Source organism: Uranotaenia lowii, chromosome 2, assembly GCF_029784155.1.
Source record: "Uranotaenia lowii strain MFRU-FL chromosome 2, ASM2978415v1, whole genome shotgun sequence".
NCBI lineage: Eukaryota > Metazoa > Arthropoda > Insecta > Diptera > Culicidae > Uranotaenia > Uranotaenia lowii.
Window position 1 is genome coordinate 146,258,109 of NC_073692.1, and position 26,779 is coordinate 146,284,887.

At 36.7% G+C, this 26,779-nt stretch overlaps 1 protein-coding gene and 1 long non-coding RNA gene across 2 annotated transcripts in view; one reads left to right on the plus strand and one right to left on the minus strand.

Moving 5' to 3' along the window:
* Nucleotides 1-607: 607 nt before the first annotated feature.
* LOC129747148 (proton-coupled zinc antiporter SLC30A2) overlaps nt 608-26,779 on the plus strand; it is a 74,936-nt gene continuing 48,764 nt past the window's right edge. Inside the window, exons 1-4 of the mRNA XM_055741192.1 lie at nt 608-1,154; nt 24,518-24,628; nt 24,688-24,850; nt 24,919-25,775. Coding sequence (XP_055597167.1) covers nt 1,020-1,154; nt 24,518-24,628; nt 24,688-24,850; nt 24,919-25,775 — 1,266 coding nt within the window. The 5' untranslated portion in view covers nt 608-1,019. The remainder of the gene's footprint in view (nt 1,155-24,517; nt 24,629-24,687; nt 24,851-24,918; nt 25,776-26,779) is intronic.
* Nucleotides 18,423-19,072, minus strand: LOC129747151 (uncharacterized). Its single transcript, XR_008737447.1, has 3 exons — nt 18,888-19,072; nt 18,653-18,796; nt 18,423-18,558 (listed from the first exon to the last, which is right to left on the minus strand). It is a non-coding gene; the product is annotated as an uncharacterized LOC129747151 (long non-coding RNA).

Below are 26,779 nucleotides of genomic sequence, written 5' to 3' on the forward strand. Positions count from 1 at the left end.
TATTATAAGGCTTCGAAGTGGAGAACTTAGATATGATGCATACAAACAAACGTGCAACAACGTTTGAACTCGTCATTCTCAATTTTTGACGGTCGCCATAGAAGAATAAAAGTAAATCTAAGCAAATTTTGCTACGCCATCCCTCTTTCAAAGAAAACAAACAAAAATTCGTTAAAATTGTCGGGAAATCTACCGATTAGAGAAAACAACACAATTTAGTGGTTCCAAAGCCTAAAACTTCTCTTATTCATCTTAAAAAAACCTCTGTGGAAGAATTTTCCCGAGTTCAAGTTAACAGTTTAACAACAGCTGATTCCATCCGCAGCGGTGTGTGAGTTTATCAGTTTACACTACCAACTCAAACCTGTTGCTTTTCCATCAGCGATCGAGGTTCATCCGAGAGTTTGTTTACTTTACACCCCCGAATGAATGGGGTGATGTGCACTAAACCTAGTAGGCCAAAGAGGGCTCCATCGAATCAGAGCTGGTAAAAGAGAGAAAAAACCCCACATCCCCAAGTATTGTTGAAATTGGCAACTTGATACGATACGCGCTCGGTATATATTCCCCGATACCGGTTCGCGGGTTCATTCCATTGAGCAGTAGCGTCGTAGAGCCAACTCGGTTAAGACGTGTTTTTCTTTCTATCGAATCACCCACGCTAAGTCGTCCAATCAGTTGCTTGTTGCTGGAGCCAAGTTGTTTTGATAATGTTTCGCACTCGAGTTTGAATCGCGTCGCGGGCTACTACGTTCGAGTTTTGATGTGATAATTTCCTAATCAAACTGCATGCGACCTTCCTCCCACCCCATTACTGGATCCTGCTATTTGGCTTGTGGATTTTCATATCTTCAAATTCATAGCCTACTTCGAGTGGATTGAATTATAAAAATGTGATTTTTTGGAAGATCATTGTTGGACATTCAAAGTGAAACCTGTGACAGTGAGGCCCTTAAAGTTGGGTGAAAAGCTCGGTATTGTTAGTCAATTGTAGAATTCCTCCCAGTTTGACAGAAAACATGTCGGTCTACCTAGAAGTTAGTACAAAGTGCGACGATGAACTGTACGATCGAAGCCTAGCAGATGATCGGGATAGCAATGGGAACAACGTGGCCAATCAGCAGAACTTGCTTTCGCTCCAGAGCATTGCCAGTGTAAGTAACTACCATCATAGTTGCACTTTGCAGTAGAGCAGTAGTATAGTTTTCCCATCATACATACATATAATCGCAGCCCGTAACAGCTTTATGCTACCGTGTATAGTTCGTTAAACTTTAAACGTTAATGTAAATCAGATTTCACCGCGGCGCCGCCTCGCGGCTTAGTGCAGAATCGCATGGGCGCATAATGGCATGCATGTGTATGCCTTTTGAGAAAAATCCCAAAGTCAACCGATAATCAAATTCACTATAAACCTTACTTAACCTAAGCAAGCGAAAGCGGAAAAAATGTCCCCTTCAGGCAAAAACTAAGTTTGAGCTATAAAAGAGAAAAAACACAATAAAAACAATGGGAAAATCGGCGCCGCTTAGGCATATCTAATTGCTGCGCGTGACGTCAGATATAAACGAGTTTGGTTGATTTGACTGAACTTATTTTAATATACTTACCGATTTGTACTACATATTTTTGCCCTTATCAACAAACCGTCAGAAATTATCAGACACTGTGGCATTGGAGCTGAAGTGTTGCAAATGAAGACTTCAAAATCTGTCCAAGTTGTCGTTCAGTACGGAATGAACAACTTATTCATACCAAATCCATTACTTTGATTAGGCATTGGATGATAATGATCAATTGATGAAAAGAGGTAAAGCTTGCTTCATTTAGAATTGGAACAAACTTTTGCTCATTTTATATTGTGGTGCTCCTGGTGGATGGATTTCGAATTTCTTGGCGCCCACGTGACGGGAATTTCGTCAGCTTTACGTATGTATTTTTGAAATTTCGCAGATCGACAGTACTTTGTAAACAACCAATATGGAAGCCGAAAGAAGAGGAAAAACTTGTACACAGTTATTTGAAAAATCCATTGCGGTCTGCATCTAGGCTAGCAAAACAGCTGAAATTGCCCAGAAATACCGTATGGCGCGTTATCAAACGGTATAAGGAAACATTGACGATGATTCGGAAGCCTCAAGCCAATCGTCGGAGAGGAATTGTCGACCGGAAGCTGCGAGGAAAGATTATGAAGACGATTACCTAAGAGGAATTCCAATCTGTCGGACCGTGATTTGGCCAGGAAAATTGGTGCTGGCCATAGTACCGTGAGGAGAATTGAACTCCGGGAAGGAATCAAGTCGTATCGAGCTAGCAAACAGCCAAATCGGACAATAAAACGGTATAGTGTAGCCAAAATCCGTGCTCGGAAGCTAAACGACCAGGTGCTGACCAAATTCGACGGGTTTCTTCTGATGGACGATGAAACCTATGTCAAGGCTGACTTCGGGTAAATCCCAGATCAAAAATAATGTGCGTCGCCTAATGAGCCGTGTTATATGAAAAATTCGAGGATTCCATCAAAACCGTGACGACTAATTTTATCCGTATTTTCTCTGAAAGGTATGAAGAAAGCGCTACCTTTGTATAAGCAAAAATCTTGAATTCAATAATAAATAACTAAAAAACTGGCAATTGTTTTTGTTCCAATTCTGTCTGAAGCAAGCTTTAGATACTGACCTCGTTCTTTTTTGGCATCACGCCCGAACATTTTGTGTTACCAAAATCGATTGGTTTATGTTCTCAACTAATTTTCACTTATTACTAAAAACATATTATCGTTAACGTAATTTTTAGTCAATTTTTGACCATTTTTAGTATTTTTTATCATGTTTTACATATCACATGTGCATGTCTACCATGGATGCACGGATTCACCGCAGTTTCTACGTTTTTAGCATTAAGGAAATGCTAGACGGATATGCCTTGGAATTCTACGCCTTAACGATGCATGTGGATGGACCTTTTCAAGGGAACGTAGATTGCACTTGGAGATTCTACCTAGATATGCGTGTGCTCGTTGTGTTACCAGTAAATAACTGCAACTTCAACCAATAGTGCAGGGATATCAAGTAGCATAGCAAAGTAAATTAGTAACGCGGGGTAATACCACAATAGATCAACTAAATGGTCACAGTGGACTCTCTCTCCAACACGGAGAAAAAAGACGACTGTTGTTCTAATTATTTCAGCTGGTTATTATCGAAGCGTATTTGAATTTTCTGCATCCTACTATAAATATAATTGACTTAATTACAAATTGATGATTGACCTAACACAATCAACTATGAATATGATCGATTCAACTACAATTGTTTGATTGATTTTAGGCATTCAACTACAAATATAAAAGATTCAACTATACATTTCTGGTTGATCTCTCACATTCAACTATATATATGATAGATTCAACTGTAAAAGTGTAATTGATTAAATCGTCTTATATATCAATTTCAACTAAAAATAAATGATTGATTTTGGCATTGAACTAAAAATATAGTAAATTCAACTATAATTTTATGATTGATTGTGTGACACTTGAATAATTACTTCACATCCAACTACATGTACATAAGTGTAGCTAGTGTGCCTTCAGCAGCAGGCAGCTTCCGATTTGCGTTTCATCGGGAAGCAGAAATGGCTGAACAATGCCTAAATCAGTGATGAGCTGACCGTCATCCCGAACAAAGCATTATCATATTATTCGTTGCTAGCGTAATCTTTTCTGTGCTTACAAATAAACAAAATATGTATGAAACCAAAATGAAAATTAGAAAAAATGCAGGAAAACTATAAAAAAACAACTATAAAATATAGTTGAACGCTTAAAATCAATCATAGAAGGATAATTGATTCAATTATATTTATAGCTGTTTAGTTGAATCTATAATATATTTAGCTTAATGCCCAACATGAATCAGTAGTTGAATTTATTATATTTAAAGTTGAATCAATCAAACAATCGTAGTTGAAACTATCATACCTGAATTCATAAAACCTGTCATACAAATCAAATATAGTCGAATATTTGATTAATGTAGTTGGTCGAGAATCAAACATCAATATGATTGAATATAGGCGAAATATTGTTGATAAAACTATACTATACTTATCTTCATGAAAAGGAAAAGAAAAGCTGTTTATTTTATCTGTCTGTCCTTGAGAACACTGATTACACTAGTGATTGCAAGAAGGCCAGCGTTTAACAATAAACGAATTTATCCAGGTTTCGTCGATCTTGGATAGAATTTTCGAAGATAGATTGTTCCAACTTCAAATTGTTTTTTTTTATGTATCGATTCTTTAACCTTAAAAACAGGATCAAGTCGGTTAAATTTCGATTCGATTTAGAAAAGTTCTTAGATTTTTAGATAACGTTTTGGATAGGGTGGTATGCTCCGTACTATCTGAAAGATTTTTTTCCTTCAAACTGGTATCAAAACGACATAATGCCAAACAAATGGCGGATGTGATCTTTTTTTCTAAATTTATTCGATAAACATAAAAAGTGTTTGAAACATTTTTCAATCCTAAGGTTAAAAGGGAAAACGTATCAGTCGGTAATGTGAACAATTTTTTACAAACGTAGAAAAAATAACTAAATTTGTTAACGTTTAACATCGCTTTTGGCTCCAATTCATAGAAATAGAATTACAGAAAATCGGCAAAGAATTATTAAGTCAATTACAGAGATTTTTTTGTCAAAAAGACACGGGTTTTTGGCTACCTTGGCAACATTTGGGATACTGCAATCTTTCCGGCCGACTTGATGCAGGATATCCCTGTGAGGGATATCCTGCATCAAGGTGTAAAAAGGTGTAGGCATCTCGATTTCCTTCGAAAGTCGGAGCTGAAAGTTAAAATTTTATTAGCAAAATTGCGTAGCTCAACTAAAAAGTTGATGTGCTGAAGTCTCTTAAACTCCGGACTTTTTTCCCAGGGGTGGGCTTCCAAAGAAGACTGAACAAAATGGTGTTGGCGAAATGAGGGTAGTTAGTGTAGGAACACGAACTTAGTCGTCGTGGTAATAGCCGTAGAATTCCGCAGCATAAAAAGAACATACACAATGCTTGAAAATAACTTTCACAAAGGTAACTAAACTGGCCGATGAAACGATGAGCAAGGCCGTTAATTCTCGAGATAGTCACAGATTCGAAACATTTTTTGCGCGGCGCGTATTATTGGGGGTCGATTATACGGGTGATAGTATTTGAAGACAGTATGAAAACCGCCTTACAAATTAAATTAAATTCGCAGCTAACTTCAACGAACGTCTTCCAAACTCAAGTACCAGATGGCTAAGAGAGCGTTTTTTTGTTTTTGGTCCCAGGAAAACTTCATTTTCCAATTTCCCCAAAGGAAAGTGTCCTTGGTAACTCATGGTGATTGTAAGAATAACGATAAGTTATTCCGTAGCCCTTATGGGTGAAATTTCCTTTTTACCGAAAATTAACATTCCAGTACACAGCGATGTACTCACAGTAAGCCTTACATGATACACGTGCTGATTATGTTTTGAAGATTCTACGGACATTATCACTTTGTCTACTACGGCTCGTTACAACTGGCGTGGCATAACATAACATTGAGTTGTACAAAGCACTCTGCAAAGTGATCCTGAACAAGAACCAGGAAAAAATCGACACTACACTCCGACGGCAACAAGCTGGATTCCGAGCCGAACGCTACAAATAATACTGGAACAAATCAACGAACTCCAGGACTCTCTTCTGCTGGCGTTCGTTGATTTCGAACAAGCATTCGACCGATTGGACCACGAAAACACCTGGGCTGCTCTTAGACGGCGAGGAGTTCCAGAGAAACTGGTCCATCTCATCGAGGCATGAATCGTGCAAGGTCTTGCACTACGGTGTTCTGTCCGATCCAATCCCACTGGATCGATCGATTGTGCACCGAACCGAAGATTGGCGTGGAATTCTTCCATTGTGGAGCAACTAAACGACCTTTACCTGGCAGACGATATTGTTTTGCTCGCATAAAGACAACAAGACATGCAGAGCAAACTCGACGACCTCACCGAAAGCTCTAAGGCAGCAGGTCTTAAAGTCAATGTCGGAAAGACCAAGTCTATGAAGATCAACACAGTAAATTCTCCCAATTTGGTGGTAGCTGGGCTACAGGTTGAGATGGTGAAGTGCTTCCAGTATCTTGGTAGTCAGATAACGCCTGATGGTGGTACCGAGACCCGGATCAGGAAAGCCCGATTTGCGTTTGTGAGTCTCCGAAATATCCAGCGCCAACGCTAGATATCTCTACGAACTAAATCCGAATCTTCAACTCAAAAGTCAAATCCGTACTGCTGCTGTACGGTTGCGAAACTTGGTGCACATAAGCGGTAACGACTCGAAAACTGCAAGTATTTGTAGAATCATAAACTTAGAACTACATTGCCGATGTCATCAAAAGGCGCTATAAATCTAGATGCGGGAGCGTTAGTGGAGATGGATCTAAAATACGCTGCGAAGAGATGAGAACGAGATTTGCGAAGAGGCGCTTGAATGGAATCCAGAAGGACATCGAAGGAGATGCAGACCCAGAAACTCGTGGCGGCGAAGCCTAGATGCCAAAATCCAAACTGGCGACGAGAATCTTGACTAGGGGGACCAAGTGAAAACGCTGGCTCCGAATCGTCAACCATGGAGGTCTTTAAACACGACTCTATGCGCCGGAGAATTTGCGCGAGACCATTAAGTAAGTTTAGTAAGTCATCGCCGTTGGAAATCACAACCATGACGTTGCTATATTGAGGACTCATGATGCAAGTAAAGGCTGAGTTTTGGGTGTATGTATCTCGTTGTATTTGACCGATTACTTCATCAAAGCACCTGATAACTTTTTTTGGTAGCTCATGGCAACTTTTGGTCTTTATAGCCCGTGGCGTAGATGATAGCGTTCAAGTCTTCTAAGCCGATGTGTTCGTGCTTGTGTATGCCGATGATTTAAAGATGTTTCTGCCATTTCGTCACCCAAAAGATTGAATGACTCTGCAAAATGCTCTATACAGGTTTACGGAATGCTGCAGCAGATTTGGATTAAAAGTCAACAACTCTAAATGCAATGTGGTTACTTTTTCCCCGGAAAATGAGCAACATCATGTACGAATACCGCCTGGGAAATGATTTGATTGTTGCACGGCAAGCTTCAATAAAAGATTTGGGAGTTGAGTTGGACTCAGAGCTAAACTTTTCGAAGCACATAGAAAAACTTGTAACAAAGGCTAATTCAATGTTCGGAATGGTTAGCAGAATTAGTCAAGAGTTGAGTGATCCCCATACGATTGTGTCAATTTACGTCGGATTGGTTCGGACCGCAATGGAGTACGCGAAGTATTGTTTGGCGTCCATACTATAACATTCATATCAACAGACTACCCAAGTAACAATTTTAGCTTTATTATGGTCAGCAAAATTTCGTTTGGACTATAGCATTAATCTTCATAAAAAGCTAAAGCGCATTCTATAACATCACCTGGACTCTAATAAAGCCAAAATTAGGCCCCCTAGAAACGTCATCATGACATATCTTTGTTGGTCATCAATTCTGGTCACCAAAGCTTTTAAAAAGCTATTATAAATCATGTTAGGAATTTTTGTTTTTTTTCGATTCTGTGAGTTCTCGGAGTTTTATTTTTTTTTCAGCAACCATAATGGTTGATGAATGATGATTGCATTATTGAGATATTTATGATCTGGTAAAATTAATAGCCAAAATACCAATGTTTTAACCATCACGGAGAAAAATATATAGATTTATCAGTTATTTTACGCGTCTACATGAACATAAATATGGTTGTTTGGTTCTGACCCGAAAATACGTTCAAGCCAACAATCAGATGATACTTTGCCACGAAAGGATAAATGGCTGATTTAGCGATCGCATCGATGCTAAGAATCCAACAGGAATTTTCATTCAATCATTCGTATTGCTGTTTCTACTGTAAATGTTGCTTCCCGTAAACGTCGGACATCGTAGATTCTAAATATTAATTAAATTAAATCGAACAGATAAAATTCATTGTTTTTGTTTTTAATGAAACAAATTTTTATTTATTTTTTATTTAATTACATATACGATCAGTGGCATGATTTTTTATACTAAACTCTGAACTGTTTGTTTTTTTTTCTTCTGCTGGGGTAGCCGCCATCATGGCCCTAAAAAAATGCTGTAAATTTTTTTTGTGGAAGTTGAACAGCCGGCACCCTGCAAGAAAATAAAAGCTGTTGTTGAAATATGATTGTGATAAAAAAATTTCAATAACTTAAGAATACTATGTAACTTACGTGATGATTTTTGTTCATAACTGTTTTTTTATCCGACCTTCCGGATTGGCCCTCGGGGGTCAAAGTAAACCCTCTCTATATGTATCTGAAAACATTAAAACATTGTAAAGAAAATCAACTGAAAAAAATAAATCATATTTACCTTTCCGCTTCGTGTTGGTCGACTTCTTCCATGAGAAATAACTACTGACTTCTTTCCTCTAAGTCAAACATTCACCTGCTTGTTCATACAGAATTCGAGGTCTAGTCAAGCATCAGTGGTATTTGAGAACTGACTATCAGATTGTAATGCAGACTAGGAAAATATAGTCAAATTGTTTTAGGGATAAGCGGTTGAGAAATCCTCTACAGCTAAATCAACTTTACATAAACGCTAGTTTGTTCGTAGTTATCGATGTTCATTTAGCAATATTATGGGTTCAACCAAAAATCTGTGATATGGAAGAGCCAAACATACGAATTTTGATAACAACCTGTAGAGTTTTTTATCCGTGCAAGCAGAAATGCCGGAGTATCAAGTGTTGTGCATGCTGGTAGGATTGGACTCCCTGGAAACCCGCAGAAAATCGATTGACGCACTGTTTTTAAAAGATTGATTAACTGGTTAATCGCCGCGATGAATTGTTTGATGTTATCATCGACTTTTTTCGGCGAAAATAAAAACGAAATTACTTGCCAGTTGGTCCAAACGTTTCGAGCTACTTTTGGCGTTTCGCTCCTCCTCAGTGGACCTTAAAATTAATTTTATTAATTGTATAATTTTCCATTTTACAAGAACTAATGATCTTACTTTATCTAGCGATCGTCGTACTGTTATTCGCTGTCTGTTGTTTGTTTTTGATGTTATGTTTACATTGATCTGTCAGTGTCTTGATCTTTGGTAAAATGGAGTTGTATGCTGATTTGAAGTTAAATTTGAAGATCTGACCAGTGGAAGATATTATTCACCGTATTTAACATCTCAAATATGTTATAACGAAGGCCGCAGTAGTTTGCGTAGCGTAAGGCCATTCCAGTTAGCTAATCGGATTCAAAATTATGCTAGGAATGAGCCTCTGTACCGAATCATGACACTTTATAATGCAAACGTTGATATTATTAAATTAAATATGGTTAGAGAACAAATAAGGATTAGAAGTAAGCAGTGTTAATTTAAATTAATTATTCGTGTTGTTCATAATATTAATTATACTGTAGATTAAGATAAAGGGCTGAAGCCTAGGATCTAAATAAATAAATAAATAAATAAATAAATGAGAAGCCGACGGTCATGAGATCGAATGTACTTAGTACACTTTCTGTGGGCTGGTGGTCTTAGCATTTGTAAAATGCTAGCTAGCCATTATACCCTCGAAAGATGCACGCTTAGAGTTAAGGAAAAGGAATCTCTTCGAGGAAACATGAGATTTCATTGAAATCCTGTATGTGTTTGTGTATGTTAAAAAAACAAACATCAAAACTTTTAAGTAGGTAACGGATCGGATGTTCAAACATCGACCGGCGCCATCCAAAATTGAAAACGTTTTGGTTTGCAATCATCCGAATGATGATAAAATTGGAAAATCACGATCAGATCTGCAGACTATGACTGCGAGTAGGTAGGTCAGACGAATCCAAAGGTTTGCCCGAACGAACGAACGAACGCCTCGGAAATCTAAATCGAACCGGAAATTCTGTTGATCTTCAGCAGCCAATTTGCTGCTCATAGTGACAAGGAACTTTTTCCTAAGACCTTACGTCACTCTTGAAATTTTGTTTACTGCAAAGCAGATTTATATTGATCGTCAGCAATCCAATTTCTGATGACGTACTAAGCGGTCAAATAAAACGGCTGAGAGCTCTTGTTTTGTTCGGCTCCCTCAAATCTGAATCACACCATTGATAAAGTGAAATGGAGATCACGATTTTCAATTCTAAACTTCTTAATTAATCTTTTTTATTATTATGATTTTTTTTTTCATAAAAGAACTTGGTTCACAAAAGAGAAGCTTTGTGGCAAGACAAACAAACTAATTAGTTCTTCAAACGTGATCAACACATAAAAGATCTCCGGTAGCAGTATTCAAAGAATATGAAGGAAATCCCCTCAAACGTCATAACAACTGTCATAATTATTGATATCGTATCGTAAATAGCAAACAAATACTGACTATTTGAGAGAAGAGTTCATTTTCTGTCTGTTTTAAAAGATTGTTGATAATTATTTTTTTACAAAACTCTCAACATACCTACCTTAACTAAACAGGAAAACAATTAAAAAAAATTCCGAATCAACATGGTGAAACCCAGAGAAACCCCGAACTTCATTCAAATTGATCATAAGTAGTTTACATAGTTTCAACAAGACCAACGCGAAATAAGCGAAAATCGACTTGATAAACATGGTGAAAAGGTGATAATTTCAGCGTCACCAGCTCGTGCTGTTTATTATTCAAAATCAAATCAGAAAGTACGTAAACCGTTGTTGGTTGTTGCATGGAATAACTTAGGCAAGGTGTTCCACGACTAGTTTAAAAAGGCTAAAATTAGAACTTACTTAGGGGCCGTTCACATACCACGTGGACAACTTAGGGGGGGGAGGGGGGTATGGAAATGTCCACGCTTGTCCACGGAGAGGGGGTAGGGGTTTGGGTAAAGTCCACGTGGACAAATTTACTTTAAAAATATTTTCCAAAGGTGAATAAATATTAAGATGTTTAAATCAAAATCTTAAAATGGCATACCTTTCCTGTTTAAGTTGAAACAATAAGTAGCTACTTGAAAGCAAGTGATAAATATAATTATAATTAAGAAATTTAAAATTTTAATTTTTTTATATCAGGATTTTCTTATTCGGTTTTACAAAATCAGCCATTTTTATAACAAAATGGCAAAAAGTGGTGTTTTCTAACTGTCAAATTAAAGGTATTTAAAAAAAAAACTATTTCAAATCTGTCCACGTGGACATCCGGGGAGGGGGGTAGGGGTTTACCAAATGTCCACGCTTGTCCACGGAGGGGGAGGAGGGGGTCAAAAATCTCATTTTTCTGTCCACGTGGTATCTGAACGGCCCCTTATTCGATTGATGTACATATGTATGTACGTACAAGAACCCCTTCGAATGAATATGTAAACTAATTTGGAACCCTTCAATTAGACCTAATGTGTCAAGTCCGATTGTTCCGAATATACTCCAGCACTACCTAGCAGATATTGAAATCAAAATCTAGATAAGAACGACGTGTCGGTGAGCAATTCGAAGCTTTATGGGTTTTACCTCCAGTTCGATTGGACGAGAAGTGACGAAGTGATAAGAAAAAAAGTAAGCCAAAAGATTGTCACACTATTGTCACTTTTGATTTCTTTTTGTCATTTTTTAGTAAACTCTTCTGTTTATTACTATACACTTGAATTTTTTTTTCGTTAGCCCTAATCTGCTCTTAAATGTCAACATGACACTATCGGAAGTTTGGCGGCATGTTTGAAAACAATTTCTTCGGGGACCCATTATGAATTCCAGAGATCTTTAATTTTGTATCATTACTTTTTGTATGGACGCACCCTGGAAGCCAAGAAAAAAACTCCCCAATCAGACGTTGAGTGTCAATTTGACACTCCTCGCCTAAAACTGCTTTATCTCTCTTGTTTCTCAACAGATTTTTACAAACATTTGAGTTTCGGAAACCTCGTTTTGTTAACTCAAATATGTTTCTCAGACATTATTTACCTGCACCTGCATTATGTTTCTCAGACATTATTTTCCTGCAACACTTCAGTTTTCCGTAATTTAAAGTCTAAGATAAAAAATCGGAAAAAAAACATGATTCGGAAAAGACTGTAGATCAGCTACGGAATGAAATTTCAGAAGCTATAAGTTGCATATAAAGATTTTTTTTTGAAATTTTTCAAGATCATGACCACAAAGAATGTAGAATAGTGGCATGTAAAAACCGTACATTTCAATCAATGAACTAACTGTCTAAATTGTTTAAGGCATTCCAGATAAACTTTGAAAAGAAGATTGAGCGAGGGTTGACGTAATTCTCGCATTTTTAGATTTTCAAATATGATATACGGAATTTTTGACGAATTTTCGAAGGTAGCTGTTTTTCGAACTTTTTGCCATTGTGCAATTTCTCAGATTTTCTTTCACTTAAATTTATTTTGCACTGGGTTTGAGTATATTAACGCAAGATTTCCGTAATAAATTTATATTCACCAGAATGCCAAATTCATTTTGATTCTAGTGGTGAAATTACATAAGCACTGCACGGAAAATATAAAAAAGGTAAAATTTACCTTTAAGCGAGGTGATTTTTTTCCACCCAGCTTTCTCGGTAAATTTTATCTTTTTTCCATTCACCTAGCAAAAAGGCAAATTTTACTTTTTTTCAATTCACCTTGCAAAAAGGTAAATTAAACCTTTTTCGCATTCACCTAGCAAAATAGTTAATAATACCGTAATCCCGTTCTTTGATTTTAAAGCTAAATGCTAGCTGATTTGGATGGTTTCTTCAATAAAAATAAAACAAAAAGAAAATTCGTTCAAAAATTTATATTTATTTAAGATAATAGGGTTACCTTAAAGGGTAGAAGCACTAGTTATTGAACAGGTACCCGATATTGAACACTCGTAAAACATTAACCAATTAAAACAATAATATGCAGTAGAATAATTAATTGAAAATTGTTGTGCCACTGTTGAAGCATTTTCTACCTCTGTTCAAATTTTTATCAAGAATTCCGGACTCTTTAAGCCACAATCCCCGGAACTAGAAAATGTTATCAAATTTTGGCTTGATTTTTCGACTGGATGAAGAAAACAGCCTTTTTTATTGTGAGAAAAATTGGATTAAAGACAAATAAACGTCATTGATAATAATATGAGTGTTTTCAACTAAGTCATTTTGAATGATTTCTGGAAGAGTGGCAGTATTTATTATCCCTATATTGTTAGAAGTTAACGAATTAACACTAGAAGGACCGGCAAATTGAATATACCTATTCGGACCGCGACCAGTCAAAATGACTGGTAAAGGGAAAATTTTTTATATCATAATATTTTTAACTTTTTTCTTTTGAAATTATTTTGTTATTTATTCGATATCATTTTTGTTATAAAATGGAAATATTTTTTCACCATGGGTGCACGGAATCACCTCATTTTCGCATAGTTGACGAATGCGTGTATGTCATAAAATGAATATTTCAAATAATTATCAAAAAATTAAAACACATTATATATGTAATTATAAAATCATGTTAGATAGCTATAGATATTGACCATGGGTGCACGGTTTCACTTCAATTTTGTTTTAGTAGATATTTTCTAGCAGCCACCACTCTGAAATTTTTCAACACGTTGCCTATAAATTATACCTGATATTGTAGGTTTTGAAGCATACTTTTTCTATAAGTAGAGCAATTCACCATGGGTGCACGGATTCACCGCCATTCATCCAAAATCAATTTTTTTGCATGCTAAAGGTAAAGAATAAAGACTTTTATAGATTCAAATGAAAAATTGTTTTAAATACATGGTTTTTCACTATGGATGCACGGATTCACTGCGTTTTAATCAAATATTGGACTTTTAGCAAATTTTTATAAAGCATTTTTACAAATCTTAACTAAACCAAAGTCGAAACCATGTCTTTCATGTTGAGACATAATGATTTAAATAACGATTTTTATTTCAAGTTCCGTTTTTACATTCCTGGAAAAAAAAATGTTTCAATTATATCTTGAAATAATAAATTTATTTATTTATTATTAAAAAACAGGTTTTTGCAATCGTATATTTATCTGATAAGATCTGATCAACATCCAAGAAATTGGAAAACGGTTACCATGGACCGAGTGAATTTCAGGAATTATATGCATCAAGTTATGCGACGGAAAACAGAGAAAATAAAAATAATGAATCAACATTGTCAAATGTACACGTTGATTTGTTTTTCTTAAAAGTTTTATGATTGATCAATATTGCATTTCAAAAATACCTATCATATCGATCTCAAAAATATTTTGTGTTCTATATAATTTACAACGGCGAATGTACATCCATTCCGTGCACCCATGTTGAAATATTTTAGCGCCGATGTGGTCTATCAGATAGGCTGGCACGAGTTTGGTCTAGGTATGCCAGGCGTACTGGGTTCGATTTCCGGTATCGGCATGAAAACACTTGGGTTCAAACCCCATAAGTTGCCGACAGGTAAGATGTGTTTCCTCTCATAATAAGAATGTTCAATTAGTATGTTCAATCAGTTGCCAGCTGGCCAGATATATACACGGGTGCCGGAATACCTGTAAGTGAACTTCCATTGGAAATTTGTCGAATCTAATAATCTAAGAATGCATGTGAATACATACTTGGGCAGAAACTGCGGTTTATCCGTGCACCCATGGTGGATAACCAACATATAAAAAATATTCCGTGCACCCATGTTCAAAAATCATTTAAATTATTCAGTTTCATAGCTGATGTCTTCAAATTTGAATAAATGAGTACACAATTCATAATAAGCTTACCAACTTTAGTTTAGTATAAAACATATTTACCACCTAAAACTACTCGATTTCGCGAATCGACATGTATTAAATCTAACATAACTTTTACAAATGTTGATGAAATTCCGCCAAATTTTGACAGAAAGTTTGATCATAGTTTTGCAACAAAACGGACTAAAAAAATTGGGAGTCGAGTGCTTGAAGCGCCACACAGCGGTCAATCCGAGAACTTTTTCTACAAATTTTCATGACTTCGCATCGAAAATCAATAATTTCATTACGAATGACACACTCCTGCCCACCATAAATCAACCAAAGCTCATTGTCTTTAATGTAGTTTGCAAATGAAACCAAAAGCAAGCGAAAAAATTTTATCTTGTTTGAGTTATAAGGTTGTGAATTTTACCAGTCATTTTGACTGGTCACGGTCCGAGTGTCCATGGCGAAATTTTTCTCGCTTATTAAAAGAACTAGTGAAATAAAAAATATACAGTTTTGTAAAGATTCAAAATTCATGAAAAGTCGTATTTTTTGCAAATTTTTAGTGCGTAGTGTTTAAAAGATATTCAACAAACAAAGTGTCCAACCAGTCATTTTGACTGGTGCGATCTTTCTAGTGTTAAAGTGTTCAATCATTGGATCACAGAAAACCCCAATGTTTCAATTATTGAACGTTCAATCTTGCAGTACTCGTTTCGTAAAGAAAAGCATGTACCAGTTATTGAACAAACATCGGTTGGTGTTTGGAAATATAAACAAACTGTTTCTAGGTTGCTAGCTCAACCAAAATCGCCCCTGCAAAGCATACTATCAAGCTGAATACTCCTGAATATATACAATGATATCCAATGTTTAAGTGTTCAAAAGTTAGAACATTGCCTGTTCAATATTTGAAACATTGTGTTCAATCGTTGGGACAAAAGTAAGTTTGAATAAAAATGCTTAAATGATAGTTTCAAAACATATTTTTGCGAAAAAAAATATATCGATTCGAAGCTGAGATACATGCTCAAGCTACACTATCAAAAAATTTTCCCAAAAAACCTTTCGTTAGTATTTATTGGCCACAAATGCGTTGAATTCCAAAGATGGTGTTCAATATATAGTGTTCTTACTCTACTTAATGTTGGAATGCATCGCCGTGTTTATAAAAAATATTGTTGAGCCAAGTCAAGGCCAAGGTTCTTAGATACACTAGGTTCTCCGACTTTCACAGTAAGTAGGCGAGGAGTGAGCGGGGCTCTCAATGAGTTTGTTTATTTTTTGCTCAGCTTTTCTGTGGTTTGTTGGTAAACAAACTTCATGAGTTCCGCATAGTTGCATAGCCTACATAGTCGAAATGGCTGAATCGGGAATTCGTTATTCGGGAACACCTCCTGAATAGGGTAACGGACCTATTTTGGACCGCTTTGGGAAGTGACTATGTTATTTTCTGAAATAATAAAGTATATGTAACAATTTTTGACTGCTTTATCCGTTCATTATGAAGATCAAGGCTTTTTCTATCGAAACATATCGTCGTTTGTTGCAAAGTAACAAGATTTAAGCCCACAAACTCGTTTCTCCGATAATAACTCTGGTCGGTATTTTGGACCACCAGGTTTCTTTTTTGGACCACCCTTTGGACCTATTTTGGACCACCCTTAAATTTAATAAGATTTTTTTTTAAATTTTGCCATTATTACGACAGCGATTGATGCTCAATTATTCTAATAATTCAGTTAATCTATTCCTTTCTTATTATTGTAGTCAAGTTTCGTTTGTTGACGTTAATTCATTCATCTCGACGGAATTCGTTCTGCAGTGTTAAATACTAGCCAGTTGGCTTATCTTTAGGATCAATTTTTAGAACGCAAATCTTCTTCAGGTGACCCAATAATAAGTGAAGAATGTCTGACATCATGAACTCCGCGACATAAATTCATGCATTTTGACTTTCAAAACCTTAGTGGATTTCATTTGGCTTCAGTTCTGTAGAAGGCATAAATTCAAAAAAGATAAAAATGTGCGACAATTATGCGATCTTTTTAACCATCTAAATATAAGCCAGAGTTTTTCTCCCAATCCATTCTTGAAACGGGGTTTACATTTCGTCTTTTCTACCTAACCAAGTATATTTTTTTCTCGATAATCAACCCTGTCTAGGTGTTACTTTTAGACCAAACTGTCAATAATTTTTCATGAAGCATAAAATAACGACTTAATAAAAAATTGGTGCATGTCCAGTTTTTTCATGTTTTTAAGCTTCTTTGCTTTAGCTTTTGACTTTTGACTTTTGACTTTAGGCTCGTTACTTTTGACGTCTGCTTATCAAACAGTTGCTTTTAATGTAGATTGTAAGATTAACGTGGTTTGAAGCATAGTGCATAAAAAGTAAGATAGATTGGCTTGGTTTTATGCCGATTGAATCGAACCCCGTCTAAAGGTAGGTTTGAGCTTTAGCGAGTTGATTAAATAAAATAAAGCCAAAATTCTAAACTTAATTCATAATAAGCAATTGAAAAAGTGTACATAATTCTTTTCATATCATCGTACAACGTTTTATTAAGTTCATGAACATTTAACAGCAATTTAATATTCAGGTTATGTTGGGTGGTCCAAAATAAGTCCCTAAGGAATTTAGTTGGACCTATTTTCGACATGGGTTAAATTTCGATTAAAACAAGTTTTTTTGGTTCTTCGAGCTTGCAAACCAGTTATCAAGTGTTTTATCATAGCTGTGAACATGTTTGTAGTTGTTAAATTCATCACAGCTATGCAGAAAACCTCTTGAAAGTTGACTCCAATAATGGCACGTCCTCCTGAAGTGGGCTTGATTTGACCCAACTGTGAAAAATCAAAACTTTATTCTCAATTTTGTATATCTAACCAGCTTATTTAAATTGAATCTTAGATATGATAGAATCATAAGAAGGAGCTTTAACTATATTTGTTCAAATTTTCATGTTTCTAATGATGTATGAGAGAAATATTAGAAAAAAGCGGCAAGGTGGTCCAAAATATGTACCCGGTCCAAAATAAGTCCGTTACCCTATATACCCACCTTGGTCAAGGCTAACTTTCTTCGCCAGGCCCGTGCACGCTCGGCCGTATTGAACCATTAATGTTTGAAAAATAACCATAAGACCAAATCCACCAGGCGTCGCTATCTCAGTCGGTATTTTAGATGTTTTGATTGGTTGCGTTTTTATCTACTTACTGATTTTCGCACCCATTGTTGCCATCCAGGTTGTTATTTGTGTTTGTTTATTTTCTGATAGCGACGACCGGCTGCGTTACTACCGGGTTGCTACATAAACGCATCCTGTAACAACCTACTGCTCGAACGCTATTTCTCGAATCAAGTTAGCGACTGTTGATGCGATGATGGGTTGATAGATATGTTGCTGAATGTACTCGATTCGAGGTTTAGCAACCATTGGTGAGCCTGGCCTAATCGAAGCTTTGTGGATCAAGTCGTTTTATGAGTTTTCAGTGAAAACTCATAAAATGAGATTTCAAGGAGAATTTGGATTTGCAATGGAAAAACATCTGAATGAATGTAGAACAAAAAGCATCAATCCGTGTATTGCCAATATAGCATTTTATTTAAAAATACATATGGATTATCATTAAAAACTATAAATATTTATGGACAACTTGTTCTGGTTTCATTAATCGAAATCTTCGGTGTTCGATGCTGACCGCTCCTCCCATGTTTCCTATCGCAGCTTTTCAAATCGGACTTGAACTCGATGAGCGAAGGGAAGTAATTTTCAGACCATTACTGCAAAGGATAGGAAAACAGAAAATTGTTAGTATGGTACTATGAAAATAAAGTTAAACGAAGTATTTTAATAGATCAAAATAACATAACTTACCCCTTGAAAGATGCTTTATCATATGGCAAAGCAGAATGGTTCCTATCAGATGTTTGCCGCTACCGCCAGTCGCCGAAAAATCTGTCCGTGCCGTTCTAATGAGGTTAAATAATTTTCCAATTGCAATTGCACTCTTCCGATCAACTACGAGAAAAAATTAAGGTTATGGTAATTTGGAAGTGTTCCTCAATTTAATTTATTAAAACTCTTTTTTTTCAATTCAACAGATACTTACGCGTTAATTGTAATTTGGATAACCTTCATCTTATAAGTTAAGAAACAGCTTGCTGAATTCACCGCGTAGCTGCAAAAAAAAACAAACAATTTCTCTTGCAAAGATGGCTGCTATTTTTCCATATATTTTGTGGTTGAAATTCAACCATTTTTTAACTTGTTCACTAAAACTCTTAAAATGGTGAAAATTGAACCGTTCATTACGGTTGAAAAACAACAATAATGACAGTTCTGTCAAAAATCTCAAAAAATGGTTTAAGAAAAGTCATTAATGGTTGAAAAAATATGAGCGTGTGGCAATTCAGCTTACTCCTGCTTCCTCACGGTCACCTTTTTCGCGTTCTACCGAGCCAACTTGGCCGCTGAATCCTCTTAGATTGCGTTGATACATTGATGTCCTTCTCCTTCGATTAATCCTATCGTCTCGCTTTTCCGGAATGATCTGTGGGATTTTCCGAAATGAAATGGAAAACACTTGGAAGCTCTGTCGGCCAATCTGTAACAAAGGCAAAGTATTATGACGAGATCCAGCACTGCTAAAGAAATCTAAAAAAACATTTACCGTTTTGTTCCGATTTTCACATATTGCGCACGAAGCAAAACTTGTTCCTGAATGACAAACAGCTTAACCTCAATAAATGGATTCGGCAAATTGTTACCTTTTTTCGAGATGAATTATAACGTTTTGTTTAGCTCAATTCAGGTCAACTCCACCTCGCTACGAGGTAAGTCTTACCTTTTTTGAATTCACCTTTTTTTTTTAGGTGGATTGTACCTTTTTTATCCAGCTCAATTCAGGTAAACTTTACCTCGCTGTGAGGTGAATTTCATCTCAAAGAGGTAGAAGTTACCTTTTGGGCATTCACGAGCGTTCACTTTGCTGTCTCGGTAAATTTTACCTTTTTATTATTTACCTGTGCGATACTTTACAAAATTATTTCGTAACGAACTATCAGCTGCTAGTGGTAGTTAAAATCTATTATTTTTGGCTGACTTGTGAATGTTCAGAAGGTATGTCACCTTTTTATTTATCATATTTTATGAAGTATCGCAGTGCTTATGTAATCACACCACTAGAATCAATATGAAATTCCGTTTCTGGTGAATATAAACTTATTACGTGATTACATGATTATGTAAATTCAGAATTTAAAGTATTACATTTTGATATTAATAATTTGTTTCTCGATAAAATACAGTGAGCGAAATAAGAATAGCACCACTATGTGTTTTGCTTGTTAAAATATGAATGATTGAAAATTACGAAAATTTTCTTCCACAGATTGTTCTGAATTGCTTAACGGATAAATCAAGCATAAGTTTACTTTTTTGGACGTAGCAATTGGCGTTGAGGACCAATAATGTGAAAAAGGGGTGCGAAATAAGAATAGAACCACTTGAGTTTTTCCAACAAAAACTAGATTAGTCTTAAAAATTTACTGTGTAAAAGTGAATAATAATGCTTCTATTCTATTTATTATCTATGTTTCATCATTTTGCATCATACTTATGAATGTTAATGAAGAAATCAAAAAGTTTGATAAAGTTTTATAGCTCAAATATCTTATTCTTTAACGCTAGAGGAGCATCTCTTAAAACCCCCATTTTAAAACCTTTGAAAACCTTTGGTATTCTGGAAAACTCCTAAAATGCAGTTATCTATTCAAAAAACTCGTAGAAACATTATTATTCACTTTTACACAGTAAATTTTTGAAAATAATCTTGTTTTTGTTAAAAAAAAACTCAAGTGGTGCTATTCTTATTTCGCACCCCTTTTTCACATTATTGGTCCTCAACGCCAATTGCTACGTCCAAAAAAAGTAAACTTATGCTTGATTTATCCGTTAAGCAATTCAGAACAATTTGTGGAAGAAAATTTTCGTAATTTTCAATTATTCAAATTTTAACAAGCAAAACACATAGTGGTGCTATTCTTATTTCGCTCACTGTAGTTCTTGATATGTGAGTGATTGAAGTCAAGCCGATAAAACGCGCCCCTTTTTGAATTTTTTGTTCTAAAAATTTCACATTTCCGGTTCATACGTCCTCAATAAACAATAGAACGAATTTGAAATTTAAAGTTCAGAAGTCAACGGGAAGTTAAAAAGTGTAGTTAAAAAGTGTCCTAAATTCGGGAACCTGGAAAGTGATATTGTTATCATAAGTGATGTTTGAAAAAATACTTTTAAAACAGTGTATATATATTTTTTGTGAATAATGGAAAATAAGAACTGCTGAAATGGGTTGTCGCCTGAGAGTTTTCTCCAGGATTGTTCGATCTTCAGGAAAATTAGGGCTAGGTGGGGTAATTATGAACAAAATTTCTTCATTTAGCACACTTACAGTCACCATATGTTTATTTCTTATCATAAGTTCTGAAAAGCTGCCTGTAGTATGGATGATAAAATAAGATAAATTGTAAGATTCAGAAAAGTTAAGTTCACGAATAAAAAAATCTAAAAAAAAACTGAATGGTAAATTATACAATCTTTAATTTTTTTGGGTGTATAATCGGTTCGGTATCGTTTACACCGAGCGTCAAAAAGTAAAATCCAAGAGCATAAAAAGGTATAAAAGCAGACGTAGTTTCGCCAATGAGTCATTCGTTTACAGACAGTGTTGGGAATAACATCTCTTTCCCTTGAAGCGGCCTAAAGAGTTGTTTCTGGAGATAGTAGAACACTCGGTCAACTCATCACATTTTGAGAAGAGTTTAGTGTGATGAGTTGCCGAAAGTATTGGAGAGAATCTTTGACAAAGAATATGACACTGCCAACAATGAATGTTTCGTGTTTCTTCAGGAAAGGCAGCAGACGTTTATTCAAACACTTTTTCACGTAAATTTCTTGGTTGACAGTCCCGGAAGCTATGAAAATGCTGCTTTTCAAGCCACAGGTACAGATGGCTTGCCAAACCAGATATTTCTTCGCGAACTTTGACAGTTTCATGTGCTTGAAAATATCTGCTACCTTTCCCCTTCCTTTTTCCGTATAAAACTCCTGTCCCGGAAGCTGCTTGTAGTCGGTTTTGACGTAGGTTTCGTCGTCCATTACCACGCAGTCAAACTTCGTCAGCATCGTCGTGTACAGCCTCCGGGATCGCGCTTTGGCCGTCGTATTTTGTTTATCATCGCGATTTGGAGTCACTACCTTCTTGTAAGTCGATAGTCGGGCTCGTTTTTTGGCTCGATACACGGTTGTAGACGATACACCCAGCTTATTTGCGGCATCTCGGAGAGAGGTTAGGGTTTCGCTTGAAACTACCGGCAACTCTCTTTGTCGTCTCAGCGGCTTCCGGTTTTCGATTTCTAGCCGATCCAGATTTCCTGGCTGTCGACAAACGTCCCCAAATCACTTTAATTACATTTGTAACGGTTGATTTGGCAACTTTTAGCGATTTTGCCAGCTTTGCGTGCGAGTAGCTCGGATTTTCGCGAAGCGCGAGCAAAGTTTTGATACGCTGCTCTTCTTCCTTGGACGGCATTTTGACAACTGTGTATCGTCTACAACCGTGCATCGAGCCAAAAAACGAGCCGGACTATCGACTTACAAGAAGGTAGTGACTCCAAATCGCGATGATAAACAAAATACGACGGCCAAAGCGCGATCCCGGAGGCTGTACACGACGATGTTTGACTGCGTGGTAATGGACGACGAAACCTACGTCAAAGCCGACTACAAGCAGCTTCCGGGACAGGAGTTTTACACGGCGAAAGGAAGGGGAAAGGTAGCAGATATTTTCAAGCACATGAAACTGTCAAAGTTCGCGAAGAAATTTCTGGTTTGGCAAGCCATCAGTACCTGAGGCTTGGAAAGCAGCATTTTCATAGCTTCCGGGACTGTCAACCAAGAAATTTACGTGAAAGAGTGTTTGAATAAACGTCTGCTGCCTTTCCTGAAGAAACACTGTTGTTCCGTACTATTTTGGCCGGATCTTGCCATTACGGTAAAAAGGCCATGGAGTGGTACGCCGCCAACAACGTGCAGGTGGTTCCCAAGGACAAGAACCCTCCCAACACGCCAGAGCTCCGCCCAATTTAGAAATACTGGGCTATTGTCAAGCGGAACCTAAAGAAGACCAAAAAAAAGGACGAGCAGCAGTTCAAGGCAATCTGGCTTTCTGCGGCGAAGAAGGTGGACAAGGTGGCTGTACAAAATCTGATGGCAGGGGTTAAGCGTAAGGCCCGGCAATTCGGATTTGGAAAAGCGGAAGCCTAACTGAATATTTTTCCTGAATTTTATACTTATTAAACTTGAAAAAGAAATTTAATTTGGTTTTTTAAATAAACGATTTCACCGGTTTACACGCGTTTTCCCTTGACCAAATTTTGACCGTATCACCCTTTAAATACAGAGGTTTTCAGTTTTCACCAAAAAGGTCCAGGTTCAAAGTTTCAAGTGTGAAAATTTTTCAAGTAAGCATAAAATCAATTTAAAGTAACGGGAATAATAAAAGGAAAATAAAAGATAATAAATAGTAAAAGAATAAAATAAAAATACCTTGCATTAACCTTTTTGAAAAAAATCTTTTTACTCAAAGTCTCATGCAATGGCTGTATAGCCTTCTACTCTGGTTTTATTATAGAACTTGAAAGTATCTATAATAACTTTTAGCTGAGTAGAATGCTATACAGACTTATAACAGGACTGAGTAAACTTTTAAGAGACTGTTTTATTGAACTTTTGGCTACTTGATATGCTTTAGTTAGAAAAAACGATATTCGTCATTTTTTTTGAAAATTTAATTGAAAATGATATAACTTTTTCATATCTGACATCACTGGGCGTTTGAAATTTGTTGATATTAAACTTCAAGTTTATTTAAAATCTATGTAGAAGACTGCAAAATGATTTGTTTCCGAGAAAATCTGTCAAATACCATTGAAATTTAGTCTAATTCCTATCTTTCCGTAGAACTGTTAAAAATATAAGAGAAAACTTCTGTAACTTTTTTTCAGATGTCAAAATTATTCGGATTCGGATTCGAATTCGGATTAAATAAAATTTTAAAATAAGATATTTCTATATTTTATTTCATAATTTAATTTAGACATTGAAATAAAATTCTTGGACCACAATTCACGAGAATTTAATTTCAGAAGTATTTATTTTTCTATTCCTAGTGCCTGGTATACAAAATACGGATATAATTTTATCAACATGCACTCGCATGGAAAATTATTAATTCATGGATAAAAATAGTATCAAAGAATGTAAAAAAAAATTAAATAGTAAATAGGTTGAAAAGTTTTCATTTCATATCTAATTTTAAAATTTTTCGATGTACCTCGAATTTACTTCAATGAAATTAAATTGGAGGAAAAGGGGCAGTGCGCAGCATCTTTCCCCCCACCATAACTATTTCAGAATGAATGTTTTAGTTCTTTTTAATGGTTGATTTTTGAAAATTTGTGAAATTTCTGTGGTCTGTTCTCGAAGTTCGATGATGAATTTTTTCCAAAAATCAATAGAATAGTAAGTGAAATTTTACTTCGAAATATCTTAGTGGTTTTATGAGCAAACTTGAAATGTTTATGTTTTTAAATGCAAATTTATTCTGAATCTCCATATTAACTGAAGTTTAGTTTTCATATTTTCCTATTATATCTAACTGTTTGTTTTTTTTTACAGTTATCCAACCCAAATTGTCTCTTTCAACCACACTCAACAAACAACGAAACATATGGAAAGACTGAAAAACGAAAACTCCTGTGGGCGATAGCTTTTACCTTAGCATTTATGGTAAGTTCCAACAATTGTACGTTGTTCTGTACCCAATCAATTTTGACCTTTCTTTGCAGATTGCAGAATTCGTAGGCGGGTACCTATCCGGCAGTTTGGCCATCATGACCGATGCCGCCCATCTGCTATCCGATTGCATAAGTTTCCTGATAGCGGTTATATCCATCTGGATATCGAACAGGCCACCCGACGGGAAGATGTCCTTCGGCTATCGGAGAGTTGGTACGTTGAATATCTTAACAGATTTCTAGATTGGTCGAGAGTAATTATATCGTTTTTCGTCCTTGCAGAGGTTATTGGCGCCCTTTTATCGATCTTCGGCATCTGGGCGTTGACCGTGGTGCTAATTCTTATGTCTATAAGCCGGCTGATAGCGGAAGACTTCGAAATCGACGCAGACACAATGATAATCGTTGCTGTTCTGGGCGTAGCGATGAACATAGCCACAGCTTTCATTCTGCACGGATCGTGCAGTGTCGTTTCCGGTATGCATCATGGCCACTCGCACGGCCACTCACATGGGCATTCCCATGGACACTCCCACGGTAGTGCCACCCAGTCGCAAACGCATCTGATAGTCCCCAGTAGTCCTTCGCCAAGGTCGCGTTCACCCAGTAAGAAGAAAATGTCCCGACCCAAGATAGAGAAACTGAAGATCTGTGACGAGAAAAAGTGTGACAAAATGGAACAGTTGACCATTCACAATCTTCCGCCGAGCCCATCTGTTAGTCCTCATAATTCGGTTCCAAATAGTAGACATAACTCTTTCGCCACCGGATCGTCCATGCAAAGGCCCAACCTGGACAATATCCTGAGCATAGCGAAGAAAAAACTCAACACCGAGGCCCTAAGGCATAGGATGAGTCTGGATGTTGGTCTCAATTCGCCGGACCTGATCAGTTCCAGCAAGTTCCTGTACAATAAAATTGCGCCCGGTACGGATGCCAGCTGTTCCCAGGATCCTAGCCGAAGGGACAGTTTTGACAGTGACAACTTCTCGATGGATGGACACTGTCACGAGGGCGGTCATCACCATCATAATCATGAGGATGAAAATCTCAACGTCCGGGCGGCCATCATTCATGTGATCGGAGACTTTATCCAAAGCATTGGAGTGCTGCTGGCAGCCATCGTTATTAAATTTGTTGTAAGTATTGTTTTGCCTTAACTTAACACCCCAACAGCTGACCTGAAATCGGAACCAGAACTCACAGCAAACGTAAATCATTTAAATCGGTAATTTTTTAAAACGATTTCTCAACAGTTGAACTTGGTAATTGATGTCAATATAACAATATTACAGATTTCGTTTATTTATTTTCATAGTATTCCGTCTCACGACATTACTTGACGAGCATAATTCCTATAACTCACTCGGTCCATGGCAACCGTTCTCCAATTTCTCGGACATCTCCCATTCTCCAGATCACGCTCCACTTGGTCCAACCACCTCGCTCGTTGCGCTCCTGGTCGTCTCGTTCCTAACGGATTCGTGGCTAACACCTGTTTTGCAGGAAAGTTGTCCTTCTCAATTCTCCCAATATATCCTGCCCAGCGTATCCGGCCAGTCTTCACCACCTCCTGGATACTGGTTTCGCCTCCTTCGCCTCCACACTCCGTTCTCCTGCACGCCGCCAAAGATCTCAACACTTATCGCTCGAATACTCCGAGTGTACGCAGGTCCTTCTCGAGGAATATCCACGTCTCGTGCCCGTAGAGCATAACCGGTCTAATGAGCAAGGCCGGATTAAAGGGGGGGCAAAAGGGGCAATTGCCCCGGGCCCCCCGGCTCAGGGGGCCCCCCGAGGGAAAAAAAAGTTTTTACATTACTTTAATCATACTTCTACAAATCCATGAAAAGAAATCAACACTAGAAAATCTGGATGAAAACTTGAAATATAAAAACTAAAGAGCCGCCGTGAAATAATATCTAGATCATAAAAAGTTAAGGGGGCCCCCTAGAGTAAGCAGTGAAGGAGCTCTCCCACATTTTACGAGTTGAGAATATCAAAATCTTCTTGACAAAACCGAATTCGAAAAAAAATTAAGAAAAATATCCGGCACAACACCTCCAATTTTCATTTTTTATCGAAACATATCAGTTACGATATTCTGGTAAAATGAAGAAAAATACATCTCCTCATTTTCATT